Source organism: Lampris incognitus, chromosome 13, assembly GCF_029633865.1.
Source record: "Lampris incognitus isolate fLamInc1 chromosome 13, fLamInc1.hap2, whole genome shotgun sequence".
Lineage (NCBI taxonomy): Eukaryota > Metazoa > Chordata > Actinopteri > Lampriformes > Lampridae > Lampris > Lampris incognitus.
In genome coordinates, this window is record NC_079223.1 from 24,320,218 (window position 1) to 24,339,195 (window position 18,978).

General features: G+C 45.4%; 1 protein-coding gene across 1 annotated transcript in view; it reads right to left on the reverse strand.

Annotated features, from left to right (window-relative positions):
- Nucleotides 1-5,485: 5,485 nt before the first annotated feature.
- LOC130122774 (protein FAM53B-like) overlaps nt 5,486-18,978 on the reverse strand; it is a 38,164-nt gene continuing 24,671 nt past the window's right edge. Inside the window, exons 4-5 of the mRNA XM_056291789.1 lie at nt 16,770-17,650; nt 5,486-6,777 (exon numbers count right to left, since the gene is read on the reverse strand). Of these exons, the coding sequence (XP_056147764.1) occupies nt 6,424-6,777; nt 16,770-17,650 (1,235 nt within the window). The 3' untranslated portion in view covers nt 5,486-6,423. The remainder of the gene's footprint in view (nt 6,778-16,769; nt 17,651-18,978) is intronic.

Consider the following 18,978-nt stretch of genomic DNA (forward strand, 5'->3'; position numbering starts at 1 on the left):
TGTAAAAATTCTTAGTGGACCTAAGACACTCCTCTTTTTTTTTCGCAAAAGGAGAACGCTGTAGCAAAACTGGTTGCATCAGTGCATTGAGAAATATTTCGTTTGAATGAGTTGCCCTGTACTCTGTGAAGCTCATTAATGCCAGGCAATCTCTCTCCCTCCAATCTCTCCATCTCGCTCCAATCTCTCCATCTGCTCCTTGTAAACTGGTTATGATCTATGAGCGCAGGTAGAACACGATGTCTGGATTTTCAAGGGCTTGCCGCGGTTGAGTCAACAGCCTCTACCATTCAGCTGCTATTTATTACCCTCTTTCACGATCCCGCCCTGCTTACCGCTCTCTCTTTCTCTCACTCACTCAATCTCTCTCGCTCGCTCACTCTCGCCATCCTGAGTCTCTCTCTCTTTCTCTCTCTCGCTCTCTCTCTCTCTCTCTCTCTCTCTCTCTCTCTCTCTCTCTCTCTCTCTCTCTCTCTCTCTCTCTCTCTCTCTCTCTCTCTCGTTCATTCACTCTCACCATGCTGAGTGACAGCTACAATCACAAAACGCGTATTTCCTAAATAGACAATTCACACAGAATCATACGTGCACTGATTAACACTGCTGACGGACCGTGTCATCCTCCTCAAGCAAATGTTGAATGTTTATTTATGATAATGAGCTGAATTTTGGCAACCGTGGCCTGTGATGTCTGTTAACCTTCTGCCATAAGAGAGGTCGGTGGGTTGGTGGAGGAGACAAACATGGAGGGTAATGGGCAGACTAATTTGCTGCTGTCAGGCGAGAAACCGATATCTCTTAGTTTTATTCTTATCTTGGTCTTTTGACTGATTTGATCGTGTCATTTTCATTTCAGAATTGTGACAGGAAGTTGACATGGCCAGTCATACGATATGTTGAGTCTGATGACCCCTGAGCACAGCAAGTCATTTCAAAATCTTTTTCTTTTTTTTGTAATTGCAATATTGCTTGGCCATCAATCTGAGAAAAGGTGTTTTTATGTCAGTTCTTGCAAAGGTTCAAAACAGTGTTTTGGAGAAACTGTTGGAGAAACAGGGTTTTCCTCCATCCATCTATCCATCCATCCATCCATCCATCCATCCATTGGCGGCACGGTGGCCCAGTGATTAGCGCTGTTGCATCACAGCAAGAAGTTCCTAAGTTCGAACCCCAGGCCGTCCCAGGTCCTTGCTGTGTGGAGTTTGCATGTTCTCCCCATGTCTGCGTGGGGGTGCTCTGGTTTCCTCCCACCATCAAAAAGACATGCATGTTCGGGTTAATACTCCTGTCTGTGCCCCTGAGTAAGGCAATGGAAAGACAAACTGGAGTTGGTCCCTGGGTGCTGCGCGGTGGCTGCCCACTGCTTCTAGCTACACAGCTAGGATGGGTTAAATGCAGAAACTAAATTTCATTTGTATGTATGTACAAGATGACCAATAAAGAGTATTCTATTCTATTCTATCTGATGTTTATGGAAAGAACATTGCAGCTTTATCATACACATACAGAAGTGTATAAAATCCAGCAGCTAGCCATGCAGTCTGCATTTACAAACATTTGTGAAGAAAGAATGGGCCGTTCTGAAGAGCTCAGTGAATTCAAACGTGGTACTGTCATAGGATGCCACCTTTGCAATAAGCCAGTTCATGACATTTCTTCCCTGCTAGATATTCCATGGTCAACTGTAAGTGGTATTATTGAAAAGTGGAAGCGTTTCGGAACAACAGCAACTCAGCCATGAAGTGGCAGACCACGTAAAGTCACACAGCGGGGTCATCGAGCGCTGAGGCGCGTAGTGCGTAAAAGTCGCCAATGCTCTATTGACTCAATAACTGCAGAGTTCCAAACTTCCTCTGGCATTAACATCAGCACAAATACTGTGCACCGGGAGCTTCATGGGATGGGTTTCCATGGCCGAGCAGCTGCATGCAAGCCTTACATCACCAAGCACAATGCCAAGCCTCGGATGGATTGGTGTAAAGCACGCTGCCACTGGACTCTGGAGCAGTGGAAACGTGTTCTGTGGAGTGATGAATCACGTTCCTCTGTCTGGCAGTATGATGGACGAGTCTGGGTTTGGTGGACGCCAGGAGAACATTACCTGCCTGACTGCATTGTGCCAACTGTAAAGTTTGGTGGAGGAGGGATAATGGTATGGGGTTGTTTTTCAGGGGTTGGGCTAGGCCCCTCAGTTCCAGTGAAGGGAAATCTTAATGCTTCAGCATACCAAGACATTTTGGACAATCTATGCTTCCAACTTTGTGGGAACAGTTTGGGGAGGGTCCTTTTCTGTTCCAGTGTGACTGTGCCCCAGTGCACAAAGTAAGGTCCATTAAGACATGGTTGGGTGAGTTTAATGTGGAAGAACTTGACTGGCCTGCACAGAGCGCTGACCTCAACCCCACTGAACACCTTTGGGATGAACTAGAATGGAGATTGCGAGCCAGGTCTTCTCATCCAACATCAGTGCCTGACCTCACAAATGCTCTACTGTATGAATGGGCAAAAATTCCCAGACACACTCCAAAATCTTGTGGAAAGCCTTCCCAGAAGAGTGGAAGCTGTTATAGCTGCAAAGGGGGACAGACTCCATATTAATGCCTATGGATTTAGAATGGGATGTCATAAAAGCTCCTGTAGGTGTAATGGCCAGGTGTCCCAATACTTTTGTCCATATAGTGTATATGACTTGTTCATAGGATATCTGCAACATATGAAGAAAATCCAAACCCATGACTACATTAGAGGAGACTTAGTTTTTACTTGCACTGATAGTTTACAAAGCAAAACCATTCAAGACAACCAATTCAAATCTATTATGATTATGTTGAGGTGTATGCATGGTGGGTAAGGTGTGGGATTAGCAGAAACTATAGTATAGAGTACCAGCTGACCTTTGAGTGGAGCGCTAGTCAATCAGTGACATGTGACACTGCTGGCCACCTGTCCAGCTAAGATAGGTGTCTGCTAGCACACACACATACACACACACACACACACACACACACACACACACACACACACACACACACACACACACACACACACACACACACACACACACACACACACACACACATTAACAAACCCAGTTGCCCCAGAAACGAAGATTGATGTGATCAACAAGTGAAAAAGGATGAAAAGCACAAAATGTACGCTCAGTGAGCCAGAAGACATGTCAGTGACACATGAACTTTAGTTTGCCTTGCGTTCTGGCATTTTATCCTCAACTCTGAACAAGTCCTGTCAACACTATTAATTAAAAATCCAGCTGAAAACAAAAAGCCAACCTGACATGACAGCGTCCACATTCAGCTTATTCACTGCACATTAAACATTCCGTCCATCCAGAAAAACTGTTTTTGAGGAATTAGCTCTGATTAAAATGCTGACAGAAACATCGGTGTCTCTATTATACCCAAGGGTTTTCGAATCTTTTTAAAATGAGCTCAGGGGTTATACTGACTGTCTAAGAACTTGGCTTTCTTTGAAAATGTGTTTTTCTTCTCACATTAAATTGTGACCGAGTGGCCCAGGATGCTGTGAGTTTGTGCGGTTTGCCTCCGCCATGCTCCTTCTCGCCAATATCTGCATTTGCCAGCCTCAAATCACAATAACCCCTATTTATAGCACAGGGGCACCCATGTGAGTTGACGGGTTCTGGATTTACCTCAGATTTTTAACTATCTGTTCCGCTTAGCCCGCCACTTCCTGCGAGAAAGGAAATGCCTGTGTGCGTGCACGTGTGTTTGTGTGCATGCATGTGTGTGTGCGCGCGCAGTTTGCTGACGTTTTGCTGTACAGAGCAGCCAGGTTTTTTTTTTTGCAACAATGTTGATGTTGAGTTTCCACCCTGTTCTATCAAAGTTGGAGAGGTGAGCTGAGAACAGATGTGAGCCTTCAGCAGCTAAAGCAGTCTCCCCGACCCGTTCTCCGTTTCAGCTTTCTCATCTGCTCTGTTTGTGTTTAAATCAACCCAGTCCTTTTTTTCAGTCATCCAGAAAAACATATCAGAGAGATCATTAGTCATTGGAAAGGGAAAAGCAGAGAGAGAGGCCGCTAAAAATACAGTTTTTTCCAGGCCAGGTGACAGGTTCTCTGCATATACCAACATAACTGAGTCACAATCTATTTCAGGGCCTTTAAGAGTGTATGTGGTGCATGTGTGTGTGTGTGTGTGTGTGTGTTTATGTGTATGTGCATGTGCGTGGGTGTGTATGTAAGGCAATACTTCAGGGTTGAGACGGAGTTTACCTTCCTCCAAGTCTTCGATCGTAGGAAGGTTGGAACATCCTGTTTTGGAGGTAAACACAGTTTGGCAGTCGATGCTTTCCTCTCTGTGTTGGGGAAAACAATATGTCGTCCCGTTACTGTTTCAGTCTCCTAAGCCGCTGACAGCAATAAAGTGCTGAATTAAAAAAAAAAGAAAGAAAAAAAAAGCTTTCAAAAAAGCAACCCCTATAGTCTGCCGTCAAGGCAACAGGTGCTTTCAGCTTGTTTCTGTAATTTGGGGAGACATGAGAGAGGCACATGACAGGATATCCCTAGGAGGAACAGACGTACCCAAACGACATGTTTGTCTGTCGGCTGTTGAGCTTTCAGGACAAATTCTTCTGACATCACCTCCTTTCGGTCACTGTAAGGTTACTGGCCAGGGATATTCCATGTCTAGACTTCCTGCTATTTGGTTTGGTACAGGTGGATAAATGCAATGGCATCACAGTGTTCTTGTATGTTTACCTAGCTGCCCGTAACCGTCAAGAGTTAGGAACAGTTTGTGTAGCAACTGTGAAGGTCAAACGCCAGTTTCATTTGCTCCATAAACAATCAGGGACAACAGAAACCCATCTATGGATATTCAGCGTAATGATGTTTGGATGTTTAAGCATCTGTGAAACGCCTCTGTAATACCATGCTGTGAATACAGGAGGGTTTTGGCAAGACACTTCCAAGTGAGCCTTTGCATCTCGGTGCATCTTTCTTTCTTTTTTTGGGATTTTTTCTTCCCTTTTTCTCCTCAATTACCCCACTCTTCCGAGCCATTCCTGTCGCTGCTCCACCCCCTCTGCTGAGGGCTGCAGACTACCACATGCCTCCTGCGATACAGGTGGAGTCACCAGCCGCTTCTTTTCACCTGACAGTGAGGAGTTTCACCTGGGGGACGTAGCACGTGGGAGGATTACGCTATTTCCCCCAGTCCTCGAACAGGTGCCCCCGACTGACCAGAGGAGGCACTAGTGCAGCGACCAGGACACATACCCGCATCCGGCTTCCCACCCGCAGACATGGCCAATTGTGTCTGTAGGGACGCCCAACCAAACCAGAGATAACACGGGGATTTGAACCCGTGATCCCCCTGTTGGTAGGCAACGGAATAGACCACTACACTACCCGGACACCTCGGTGCATCTTTCTATCCTGCGTGTCATACCTTTGCACTGTTAAATCAGCAAATCATTGAATGGAAATCCAGAGGAGACAGTGTAGTTTGTCAATTTATTTCATATCTATTCTGTTAAAAACGAAGGACTTGCATTCTTGCTCCTTTACAAGCAGGTCATAATAATAATAAAAAAAAACATTTAGAAAAATATACATCGATATTAGAACTGAAAACTCAAGATTCAGTGTTTTATTCAAATATATATTTTGCATATTAAGAAACTAGAAAAAGGTCAGAGACGCTTGCTTCGGTTCGGACTAGATTCTCTGAGGTGAAATAGAAGAAAGTATCAAACAGAGGGCACGTCTGTCGTTTTCCATACACTTAAAGCTTATTTACACTCAGCACATTCTGTTTTTCCTGTTTTTCAGACAAGATCAAGATATGGGTCAAGCAGGAGATCATCAAGAATACAACGCTGTGCTTCCCTCTCCATTAGCCCTCTCTTGTTTTTCCCATGCTTCATACCCCCTCTTTTTCTTTTTGTAAAAACAAAATGGAGCTACATAGAGGAGAGCCAGGCTATGGCTACTGCTACAGTACTACAACCCTAAGGGTTAGTTGGCTTTGGAAAGGTCATCAGAATGAGAACACAAAGGGGGGTCACATGATTCTCATAAGACATACCCAAATAAAGAAAGCTAAGGTCACTGCTTTTTTTTTTTCTAAATTTGACAGACAATGAGACTGTTCAAGGCAAGTATGTGTCATTAAGAAGTAAGTCAAAGAAGCCAATCAATAAGGTGACATCCAAAATTCTTTGCCCAACATACTCGGCCCTTTGTCATCTCCACAACTTTTGTCATGTCATCATTCCCTTTCAGCATTACAAAACACTTCTCCATTCTGTGTTCCTTCCTTTTGCTCGTATCCTCTCTATCTAGCCATCTTCTGGGACATCGTCATGTGATGTTCCCCAATTTTTGTTGCCACTCTAAAACAATCTGGTCATAGGCTTTTACTTCCCCTCTGCAGAACCTTCAATTTCTCTCGATCTGGTCGAGGTCCAGCTCTCCGCCCAGCTGGAAAATGTCCCTTTGTGTCCCACAGTCATCCTTCCAGAGGATGCATTTGCTGTCCACTACCCCCACAGGAGACCCGGTCCTGGAGTCCACGCTACATGCCGAGTCGCTATCCAGCTCCTCGTAGGAGGAATCCTCTTCCTCCTCGCCCGTCATCGCTTGCTGCCTAGCCTCCAATCCCAGGTCAGACACAGGGGTGAAGTCTGAATCTGATTGGCTGGTGCTCCTGAATGAGGGGAGGGGCAAGCTTGAGTGGCAGCTGTCAGCAGCAGAGATTCCAGGGCAGCTCAGGCTCTGAAAAGTCTGACGTCTCTGTTTGGAAGGAAAGTAAGAAAACAGAGGTAGGTGCCACGTTATTCAAAGGTGGTGTTGGTCAGCACACCAAAACAACTTTCCTCTTTCAAAGAAGCCCGAGGGTTTTGCGAGTTTGGTGAGAGAAACTTTGAAGAGGAATTGTGTTTTAAGCTCTGACCTCCCACTCATTGCCTTGTGTAAGCATGTAAGCACAGATTGCAGACAATTCCCCATAAAACAAACATGCAGAAGCATGTGTGTACACACCCTACATCCTGTGGACTGAGTGTGGAGGAAGCAAGGGTAAGCAGACACAAAATACTGAGATCAGTTGTGAACCCTCAAAAGGTATCCTGTTTTTTCTAGCCGCCTATTTATCTCTCGGTCCTGATACACCCGAAGGTAGGTCACAATGCAACACAAATGACATGACGGGGAGCCCGGTCATACACAATGCATTTTATTGTACAAGCCTTTGTGATTCACTGTTGTTGTGATGTTTTTATAATATCACACTGGGGAGAGTCATGGCAAATCCATCTGTGTGTATGTGTACACTTGTATCCAGGGAGTGCACAAACGTCACAGGCCCTCAGGAGTGGAAAGATGGCTTTGGAGTAGATCCAGGTTTGTGCAGGGTGGTGATATCTGTGTGTGTGTGTGTGTGTGTGTGTGTGTGTGTGTGTGCATGTATATGTGTGTATGCCAGGCTATGAGAACATATCAGTGCACTTGTTGGGTGGAACTGCAGTGGTTAATTAAACAGACATACTGATGTTCCCGACCATTTTCCAAAGCTTAGCATTGTGTTTTCGATGTTTGGATGCATTTTGCCTTCCTTCCATTCATTTCAGGATAGTCTGAGAATCAACTTGTAGAGACTTGAAAGTGGCTTGAGATAAGTAATTGATCACAGTGCAACATCTGTCAACGTTTTGGGTTTTTTTGTTGTTGTCAGAGCTACGTTATTGTTGCGGGTCAGTGCAGGTGAAAGCACATAGACTGATGTGAAGTCTTCCAGGAAGGGTGTTCCAGTGGGCTTGGACATCCGAGATTGGAAAGTTGGCGGCCAAAACAGCAAGCTTTTTAATGCAAGATGCTACCAAATTCACATTATTCTTTTCATAACATCCATGTTTGATCACTGTTAATTCTCCGGGCCTGGTTATGTGATAACATAGTTCATGAATGCAATGCTGCTCGGGAGCCAACTCTTAGAAACTGGATGTCTGAGCACACCACCCGGAAGACTTTTCAAACCGATCTGTGCTTTGAGTTGCAATGTCCCACAACAGCAGTGTATATATATTTTTTCGATTTTCCCCTCCCCTTTTCCCCCCCAATTGTATCCGGCCAATTACCCCACTCTTCCGAGCCGTCCCGGTTGCTGCTCCACCCCCTCTGCCGAATCTGGGGAGGGCTGCAGACTAACATATGCCTCCTGTGATACATGTGGAGTTGCCAGCCGTTTCTTTTCACCTGACAGTGAGGAGTTTCGCCAGGGGGACGTAGCACGTGGGAGGATCACGCAGTTCCCCCCAGTTCCCCCTACCCCCCGAACAGGTGCCCCGACCGACCAGAGGAGGTGCTAGTGCAGCGACTATGACACACAGCCACATCCGGCTTCCCAGCCGCAGGTATGGCCTATTGTCTGTGGGGACACCCGACCAAGCTGGAGATAACACGGGGATTCGAACCGCTGAGCCCTGTGTTGGTAGGCAATGGAATAGACCGCCACGCTACCCGGACGCCCCTCTGGTTATGTGATAACATAGGTCATAAATGCAATGCTGTTCGGCAGCCGACTCTTAAAAATTGGATGTCTGAGCACACCACCCGGAAGACTTTTTACACTGATCTGTGCTTTGAGTTGCATTGTCCCACAACAGCAGTGTATCTTTGACAAATAAATAAATGTAAAAAAAAAAAGAATGCTCTCAGAATTTGCACTGTGATGGATTACTTATCTCAAGCATGTTTCGAGTCTCTGCAAATTGGTTTTCATACCATACTGAAATGAATGGAAAACAATGGCTCCTGGGAAGGTACAAAAATAATCTAAAACATGATGGTATGCTTTGGAAAATAGCCAGGAGTAATGTAAAGTATACGCCACTTAGTAGTGGCTTAAACATACAAAAACTCTGGTAGGACTCTTTATAGAGAATAGGAGCATTCACTGAAGTCCATTTAGACTGTATTACCGTCGGTTCATGTAACATGAAAAAGAAGAAGCAGGGAAGTTCCGTGTTCATGCATGTGTGTGTTCGTGTGTGTGTGTAACTACAACTCCATGGGTTCACTGCTAAGTTGTTAACACTTGACCTTCACCTCTATTAACACCCCCCACATACATGCACACTCACACACAAACAAGTAGCCGTCTGTTCACTACTCACAGTTCCTTGCAGTACAGAAAAACAACCCTTTACCTCAAGAACGGACTTCACTTGCCATTTGCTTTCATTCTCCCTTTCCCTCTGATTTAGGAACTACGGCTGAATGATGACGAAAAGTATAAACTTTGATATTTTTGTGGTTTTTTTTGTAACGTGTATTGCAATAGCAAAAGAACATTCTTAGATGCACTAGAATATTTTTCTTCGAGAATAGTCATAAAAAGTGGACGTTGCTAGAGTTTGTTTTCCATCAAGCAATACACGTTTTATTCTAACATGACTGATGGGCCCAGTTTGCCTTATAATGCAATGTGCAATTGATAAGAGGCATAATATATATTATATTTATAATACATATTGTATTTATGATATACAATATATTTGGCCCTGTGATAGACTGGCGGCTTGTCCAGGGTGTCTCCCCGCCTGCTGCCCAATGACTGCTGGGATAGGCTCCAGCATCCCCGCGACCCTGACAGCAGGATAAGCAGCTTGAATAATGGATGGATGGATATAATAGATTTAATTTATAATGCAATGTGCAATGTAATTTTTGCAACGTGACTATTGTGCAAGTGTATTTTACGATGTCGATTCTGAAACAATACATTGCTCAGCCCGAAGGAGAACATAGGTAGCTAATGGACGGCGGTCGTGCCCTGCACTGAAGGGGTTAACGCTGATCTCTGGGTGCTCCAGCAACAGATGTTGGAGGCATGGAGGTGAATAGAGATGAGGTCCACTCTAAAGAAGCTTGGCTTACATGACGGACATCTCTAATGTTACCCCAGTATGCTTCAGGACATCGCCTTTCCTGTTACAATGCACTGGGAGTCTCCCTTTATGAAGCTTAAGGGAGGTTGAGCGGGAAGGATAAAGTCTCTGTCTAGAAGGCTTTTTGTTTTGTTTTTGTTTTTTTTCCACCCAGATTTGGAATGGTCCAACAGAAAAAGACAATACAGGCTTCTTTTTTTTTCAGTGGCTGGGCCATAGCTTTGCTCGCCACTGCCCAGACTAACTTCATGTGTAGGCCGCTCCGTGCAGGAGACTTGAGAAGTGCTTTATCTTGAGACATGCTCGGGTGCAACTACTCGAGGTGATCATGTGAATACCGGGTGCCAGGAGCTTTATTTACTGTAGTTACCCCACTGGAGTGGAAAAGGGGATTGCTGAGCCCTCTCTTTCTTTCTCTCGCTCTCACTCTCTTTCTCTCGCTCTCACTCTCTTTAGCTCTCAGTTGTAACCCACAACTACAGTAATTATCACAGCAGAGGAAGAGAGAGATGAAAGTGGGAAAAAAGGAAGGGAGAAAGGGGGGAGCAAAAAAAAAAAGAAAAGAAAAAGGGAGAGGCAGCTTCCCCACAATATGCTTCCGATTAAAACCCACTGAGGCTAAGACCAGGATTTGGGGGTGGTGTGTGTGTGTGTGTGTGTGTGTGTGTGTGTGTGTGTGTGTGTGTGTGTGTGTGTGTGTGTGTGTGTGTGTGTGTGTGTGTGGGCACGCGCACGTTTGGGGGTTGTTGTAGCACTCTCTAGTTTTCCCAGCTTTGCCTGTCTTTTGTTTACATAAGTGTACCCCCACCCAGAACTAACACATATGCACACACTGCACAGGACCCCAGGCACACACACCGATTGACTGCTCATTGTCATGTCTCAACAAATATCCTTTACTTTCCCCAACCTCCACCTGGAGTGAAGACGGTTATTCGGTAAATGAAAATGCACAGCAAAATACTTAATTCTAGTATTAAAAGCCGACATTTGTCTATTATTTCCCAATAAATTTGGCAACTTTTGAATTACTCTGTAATTTGTAAATAAAATTAACATATCACAATTATTTAACATTTTCATTGTTACTGTAATGTCATTCTGTATAATTGCTCAACATTCATCAGCCCCGTCACAACAAAAGCATGAAGGTCTATGTCAGGTAGAACAGAGTGAACAGCTGCTGTGCTGCAGACACACACGGTGCTAACGGGCTTTTAGGCTGCAGGAAAACAGCCCCCATATAAGCATACACATAATCACAATGCAAACAACACCCTGCTGGCATGTTTGCAGAAGTATTGCCGTACACCTCTGAACTGCTCAAGGATATATATATATATACATACACATACATACACTCATAGACATGCGCCTAAAAAACACACACATGCATAATGCATGCACAGAAAGGGAACGCCACATCAGCCCCCTATGCAAAAATGATGTATTGTACTTGGTCATGAGTGTGGTCACTTGCTCTCTGTGGAAGTGTGGTCGAACGGACATCATCCAGAGGCAACGCTATGCGAGAGGCAGGAGAGACAGGAGGGACCTCCAAGAGTAAACAACACCGAGACGGAGGGGGAGAGGAGCAGTAGGGTAGGACAAGAAAGGGAAGTAAAATTTAACTCCTTCCAGACAGCTACACTTTGTATTAGCAGAACCCCTCTCCTTTGTATGCATTTTGCTCGAGTGAGAATGTACTGGAGATCATGAACATGAAAAGTGCTTATAGTCACAGACATGTCTAACTGGATACTGAGGGTTGATGGGGTTGAAATACGGTGCTCATATGGCACAAGTCAAAGCATGTCTTGCCACAAAGTGTTTGCTACACTGCACCTCAAGGCACCCACCTAGGTGTTCCCACAAGCATGTGAGGCTTGCCACTCAACTATGATCAACATGTCTGCCATCCCAGGAATGGCATGACACTGAGAGAGTAGGAGGGGTGTGTGTGTGTGTGTGTGTGTGTGTGTGTGTGTGTGTGTGTGTGTGTGTGTGTGTGTGTGTGTGTGTGTGTGTGTGTGTGAGTGAGCACGTGAGAGAGAAAGATTGAAATTTGTCCAACAAGGAGAGAAGAGAGAGTTTGTCTGCCACCCTTACAGCCTGCAGATACACTATGCCTATAACACAGTGCACACACACACCCTACTAAAAACCACATGCCTTTACTGCTACCATTGCTTCTGTTCATTGACAAAGCAAAGCCAAATATGCCTTGGGCTCATTTTATCATTTCTTTTTTGTTTCCTTATCATAACCAAACTAATAGTTGATTACTGAGGCTAGGAAGCCAATATGTCAAGTCAATAGAGACAAACAAATAAGACAAACAAATTGTCTGACAAAGCACAGGCAAGCTACACGCAGGTCACTTCCTCAAAAGAAGGTCAGTGCAGGCTACATTATCAATCATTCATTTTGTGACCTGGTATTAGAGGGTAAAAGATAACATTCCCCAAGTGACACCTCCCTGCTGAGCCCACTTTTTCCAAGAAAAACAAAGTGGGGGCAAGGCTTGATGGCGGACTTCGATGACAGTCGGGATGAAGCGAAGCAATAGAGATAGAGCACGGGCAGATAAACATGGTTGACGGGGAGGATATTTGAAGAATTCGGGGGGTGGGTCGCACACAAATCCCTACAGTAGCTATGCTATGGGGCATTAGCACGACATGCATCTCCAGAATTCACACCATCCGGGTCCACTGGCCCGGCTGTGAGATTTAGAGGCCAAATTACACTATGTTCTGCTGACAAGATACACTGGAGACCTGTTACATGGTTGACCCACCCAGTTATTAACCCCAAATCACCCTTTGACTGTGCTGTGACCAAGTGCATGTGGACAGGACACAAAGTGCAACACCAATCTCTCTGTACTTTGCAGCCTGTCACTCCCTCAGGTATAACCGTCATAACATTAGATGATTGACAGACAGTACATGTAAAGCTTGCTGCAAGGAACACACTGCGACTAATGCCTTTGCATTGCTTGTACTTTTAATTATACTTCTTCTGATGACTAATCTACACACCTATCAATTGGAGTTGCCTTTAGCAATGTAGGTAAATGGGAAAAAGGGATGTGTCATCTTCTTAATGCCACTGTCTTCAGACGAGACTCAAGATGGACTGCCTAACCAACAGGATACATAAGGGGGTAAACTGAGGAGATATAGGCCATGAGCCAACATGTGCCAGAATAGCCTTGTTTTTCTTGAAATTTCCCCAAAAATAGCATGCACATCCTCAAACCAGCTTGAACAAGAACTGAGTAATTTCTTTCTTAGGCAGTTATTTATTGAGTATCAACTCACTGGATTCATTTTCATAAATTCATTTGTTTTCATATATGTTCATATTTTCTTCATTCATACAGGCTGACTATGTATTTTGTCAGTTGTGTTAGGTTTATTATAATTCATCTATTTAAATGCTGTTAGTTTCATCACTGTAGCCTATTTTCTGCTGCTGCAACAACCCAAATACCAGGCTTGCTTTAAAACCCTGACTTCAATGCAATGCAATGTAATGTGATGAATGAATAAAAATGTTTTTTTAAAAAAGGCGTCCCGTCAAATACCAGAAACATGATGGCTGATGGGTTAAAACTGGGCATGGGGGGGGGGGATCCTCTCACAAAACATGAAGAGGCAAGAATTCCAACATTAGGCAGTAAAATTCAATCTGCTTCCAACATTGACTGTAATTCTTGTTTTCTGACTGCACCAGAACAGGCGCAGGTTTTAACCAGCCCCACTTTTCCACATCAGTTCTTGTGCCAGACAGTCAGCCTGCAACTAGTTTTCCCTCAGTTCCCACTCGGTGTTTAGCCACGAAACACCACAACAACTGCAATCTACAAAAGGCACCTTGTATGTATGTGTCCATGTTAATTCAGCCAGTGTAAGGTGATTTTATTCAAGGGGTCATAGAACAATCCTACATGTTAAGGTGCTTTTTTCAGAGGTGTTGGGCCTTATTGTAGTGGAACATGTTTCCGATGGTGTGTGATAACAACAGAGAGAGAGGGAGGGGGAGATAAAGAGCGATAGAGAGGGAGCGAGATAGAGAACGTGTACTGAAGTGTATACATTAGGTCACCTTTTTAGCTTTTTGTGACACAAGGTATGCAGGAGAGTGAGAATGTAAACATAGCTGAGACGAGTATCTGAGTTCCCAGACATCAGGCGGGCGACTGAAAGAACCGACCTAACCGATACCACCCAGCTCTCTCTGACGACGCTGGGTGCAATCAAGCAACTCGGACCTGAAATAAATAAATATGCAGGTAAAAGAATTCTCATGAAACAACGCCTCTGCCTGTTAACCCGTGAGAGGGGATATCTCTAAGAGCCAAAAGAATAGCTAACTTGATAGTTCGTCGGCCCTCTGGCATTCCTTAGATCAGAAGAAAAGTAAAACAACTTGTGTGTGTGTGGCGTGTGTGACGTGTGTGTCTCCATGCAACATTCTTGATTTTACCCTCTAAGCAGCTGGCACGGAGAGAGGAAACATGCCTTCTAGGCATGTTCTAAAGCTTTGTTGATCCAGTCCTAGCTAGAACTTGAAGGTGACTGATTGAGAAGTGGGATCATCATTCTTTGACTGAAGGGTAGGGAGCAAGAGAAATTGATAGCACTTTTTTTTTAATCCCCCCCCTCCCTTTTTCTCCCCAATTGTATCCAGCCAATTACCCCACTCTTCCGAGCTATCACGGTTACTGCTCCACCCCCTCTGCCAAGCTGGGGAGGGCTGCAGACTACCACGTCTCCTCCGATACATGTGGAGTCACCAGCTGCTTCTTATCACCTGACAATGAGGAGTTTCACCAAGGGGACGAGCGCGTAGGAGGATCACGCTATTCCCCCCAGTTCCCCTCCCTCCCAACAGGCACCTTGACCGACCAGAGGAGGTGCTAGTGCAGCGACCAGGACACATACCCACATCCGGCTTCCCACCCACAGACACAGTCAATTATGTCTGTAGGGACGCCCAACCAAGCCGGAGGTAACACGGGGATTTGAACCGGCAATCCCCATGTTGGTAGGCAATGGAATAGACTGCTATGCCACCCGGATGCCCTGAAAGCACTTTTTGATAGAGTTATTCAAGTAAAAATTCTGAGTCTTTGAGCATCTTAAATCTGTAAAAAATGTGAGGTGAGAAACAAGGCAGTTGTGATTTGATGCTAGGCTGACAGTTTTAGAATCTGGGGTTGAATCAAGCAACCAGTTCCCCTCCACTCATTTCTTAAGGAAAGCGAATAACCATGGCCCAAGGCATTTAAGACAGCAGCCAGTGTGAAGTTGACCTGCGATATGAGAAAAGGGGAGGGTGGAAAGTCAAGTTAAGCTTTTAACTTAATGCAAATGTGCACAATGTTCACATCACAAGCCGCTATCACATTCATTCCAAACACAAGGCTTTGTTTGTAGGCTACAACCAGGATGGCGAAGGAAAAAATTATAGTTGGAATTTCTGGATTCCCGAAACTGTACGAGCCATCCCTTCCACCATACAGAGACGCCCAGACAAGAGATGCTGAGTGGCAAAATGTTCAGGTGTCTCTAGTGTTGTGTAAACAAATTTGATGAGTTGAACAAAACATAACTTGTTTGCTAGTTACTGGTCAGTGAAACACAGAAAGGTCCACAAGCAGCCAGGCAGAGCGGGTTATAGTAATGTCATGTGCATTCATGGCTTGCAATTGTGGCTTTGCCACTAATCATCCCACTGTCTCTGGGAACAAGTTGGTGGTCATGTCAGAGGTTGATATCGGTTATGGCATTGCTTCTGTAATACTGGGTGAGAAGAGGAAGAAAGTTTTTTAACTGAGCTACTCTTGACACGGTAATCACATCGACATCTCTCGTGTAAAACACATGTGTGTGTTATGGATGTTGAACTGAAACAGTGTGCTGCAAAATATCAAACCAGAACATATTATTAAAATAATCAGCCTGTTCTATTTTTGGTGTGTCCGGAGGTAATTTATAACCTCTTCCACTGAATTTATGCAAGAACCAACAAGCTCCAAATTGGGGGGATTCCTAGCCGTCTAAAAATAATAAGCCTGTGTGCTTAACTTTTCCCACTATTAATCACCTCTGGTTGCACATAACTGATATTGGAAGGTAGGAGGGAGCCAAACAAGTACTAATAGCACATGGAAGGGTGCAAGGTCAGGGGGAAATGAGAGGGGAAGGACGGGGGAGGGGGGGTATATGGGGAAGCAAATGAATGGTGCGGGGTTCAACCTTTGGATGGGCTGTTTACCCAACAGAGTGAATGGAATGATAACCGGAGCCCTGCTTGCTAGAGCGTGGCTCTGGCCAGCGTGACTGAACACGAGGAATGCTTCTTTAGTGAACGCCACGTCACTGGAGGGAGAACACTTATCCTTGAAGCCTCGCACCGCCGACCCAGAGAAAACTTAATTCTGCTCGATTTAATTCTGTCCCAAATCTGACTAAAAGAGAAAGGGGCCAAGTTGTGTTTGAAGAGCTCATGAACTTCCCCCACATCTAAGAACAGAGAGATATTTGTCTCAGTAATTGCACTTGGCCCAGGCTTTAACCTGGTGTATTAAGAGTGGACTCTGAGGCATTAAGGAGGGCATTAGGACTGAGTCCACTCTGATTAACATGTAATCAACTCAAGAAAATGATACCTAGCTCTCTGAAATGGGATGAGTTATGAAAGCACATTCTCAACACTATGACCGTGTATGTGTGTGTGTGTGTGTGTGTGTGTGTGTGTGTGTGTGTGTGTGTGTGTGTGTGTGTGTGTGTGTGTTCAGCATGTGTTCAATATTTCCATACTAACCTGAGTCATCTTAGCCAGGTTTAAAGAGGGCCGTTGCTCCTGTGTATCTTCTGGTCTTCTACGTTTCAAGCCAATCTTCTTTTCATTATGTACGCAAGGCTGGGACCTGCTCCGGGACAGACCCCCACTGCCCAATGCTCTCTGCCCAGCTCGCCTCCCCAATTCTGGAGTGGAGTCTGGAGAGCTGGCCTCTGAGGCCTCCTCCTCTCGTCGAAGCTCTGGCAAGCTTATCTGTTCATGGGAGAGGGAAAGAGGCCTCAGGGAGTGGTGGCTGTGCTGCTGGGAGTTGTGATGGTGCGAGGAAGGAGAGGTACAGGAAATGGGGGAGGCAGTGAACAGAGGGTGGAGAGGCAGACGCTGGGCGAAGCATGGCAGCTCCAAGGCTCCATCTGTCGGGATGCTGGAGCGTGAGGGCAGGCTGAAGCTCGAGCTACGCTGCATGGCGGGAAAGTGGCCACCCGAAAACCCTGCACCCCCTCCTCGGACGCTGCCCCCACTGTGACACCTCCTTTTCTCCACTGTCGTCCAAACGCGGGAGCCCTGGGGCCTCCATGAAGAGCGCCAACCGCCAAACTCGTCAGAGAACGACAAAGACCGACACTGACGTTTGCTAGGGGGTGCAGCGGCAGTACGGTTGGTGACTGTGGTGGTGGATGTGGTGTGGGAGTGGGGGCCACCGAGGTTGCTGTTCCCAAGGCTGAGGTCTCGAATCAGACTAGTGATGGCTGTGGTATTGCCTGCTTCCTGGCACCATTCCTGACTCCTCGGCTGGCACTGCTCTGGTAGCACATCCCACAGGCTCTCCAGACCGGCACCAGACTGGCAGGGAGGTCCTCGCTGAATGGCGCAGCCCCTTCCCAAGTCCAGCCACCTATCTGCCTCTGCAACAGTAATAGCACACACACAAATAAACACTTAAGAAATGCTGTTGCACTCTGGAAACATATCGATCAAATTCCTGTTTTTGTTTGCAGCGCATGTGAGTATATATACGTTATCTTTGCCGAACTGTCAGAAATTCTATCGTCAAGAGAACAATATAACATTAAAGATGAAATAAGCTTAATTAAATTTGAAAACCAGAAACGCATGCAGACACACACACACACACACACACACACACCTGACTTTAAAGGTAGAGGGACATTTTACATTAAGGTTCATGGTTCATGTGAGGGCAAATTGTCAGGGAGAAAAAACAACGAAATCTCCTTTTTTTGGCGTTTCCCTCCCTTTTCTCCCCAATTGTATCGGTCAATTACCCTGTCCCAGTCACTACTCCAACCCCTCTGCCGATCTGGGGAGGGCTGCAGACTACCATATGCCTCCTCCGATACATGTGGAGTCGCCAGCCGCTTCTTTTCACCTGACAGTGAGGAGTTTCACCAGGGGGACATAGCACATGGGAGGATCACACTATTCCCCCCCAGTTCCCCATTCCCCTCCGAACAGGCGCCCCGACCGACCAGAGGAGGCGCTAGTGCAGCAACCAGGACACATACCCACATCCGGCTCCCCAACCGCAGACACAGCCAATTGTGTCTGTAGGGTCACCCGACCAAGCCGGTGGTAACATGGGGATTCGAACTGGCGATTTCCATGTTGGTAGGCAACGGAATAGACCGCTACGCTACCCGGATGCCCCACACTGATGGTTTCAGTTTTGATGCTCAAATACAAATTGAAAAGTTAAAACAAAACTAACATGAGGACAAAAACAAAATGAGGCTTTCTCGATTGTCACTGCATTTCACAACTCCAGCGCTCTCCATGCCAGTGTTGGCTTCGAAATTCCAAAATTGTTCCAGATCTTTTGAAAGATTTTGATTGATCAGTATTCAATGGTGGCTGACAATATGACTGTGAATGAAAGCGCTACATTCTAGTAAGAATATTCTTCATGATCAAATATTCCAAAGTACTGTAGATTTACTCAGTAATTTGAATGTAGTGTGTACAGGAACTTATTATAGAGCGCTGCATATTCTGCACCTGTACTTGTACAAAACAAACATGAACTCCACAATTGTAAGCCATCATAAGAACCGGCATCAGCCATTAATGCCTAGTCCATTTCCTTTGATTAGCATTTCAGCTAGTCACTCCTATTAGCCAGCTGGTTGGCAGGATAGGCTACGCTAACAACAGGACCAGACTTGCCCGGTCTTGGGATTGAAGATAACAGAAAATAGTATGTTAACTGTCTCAC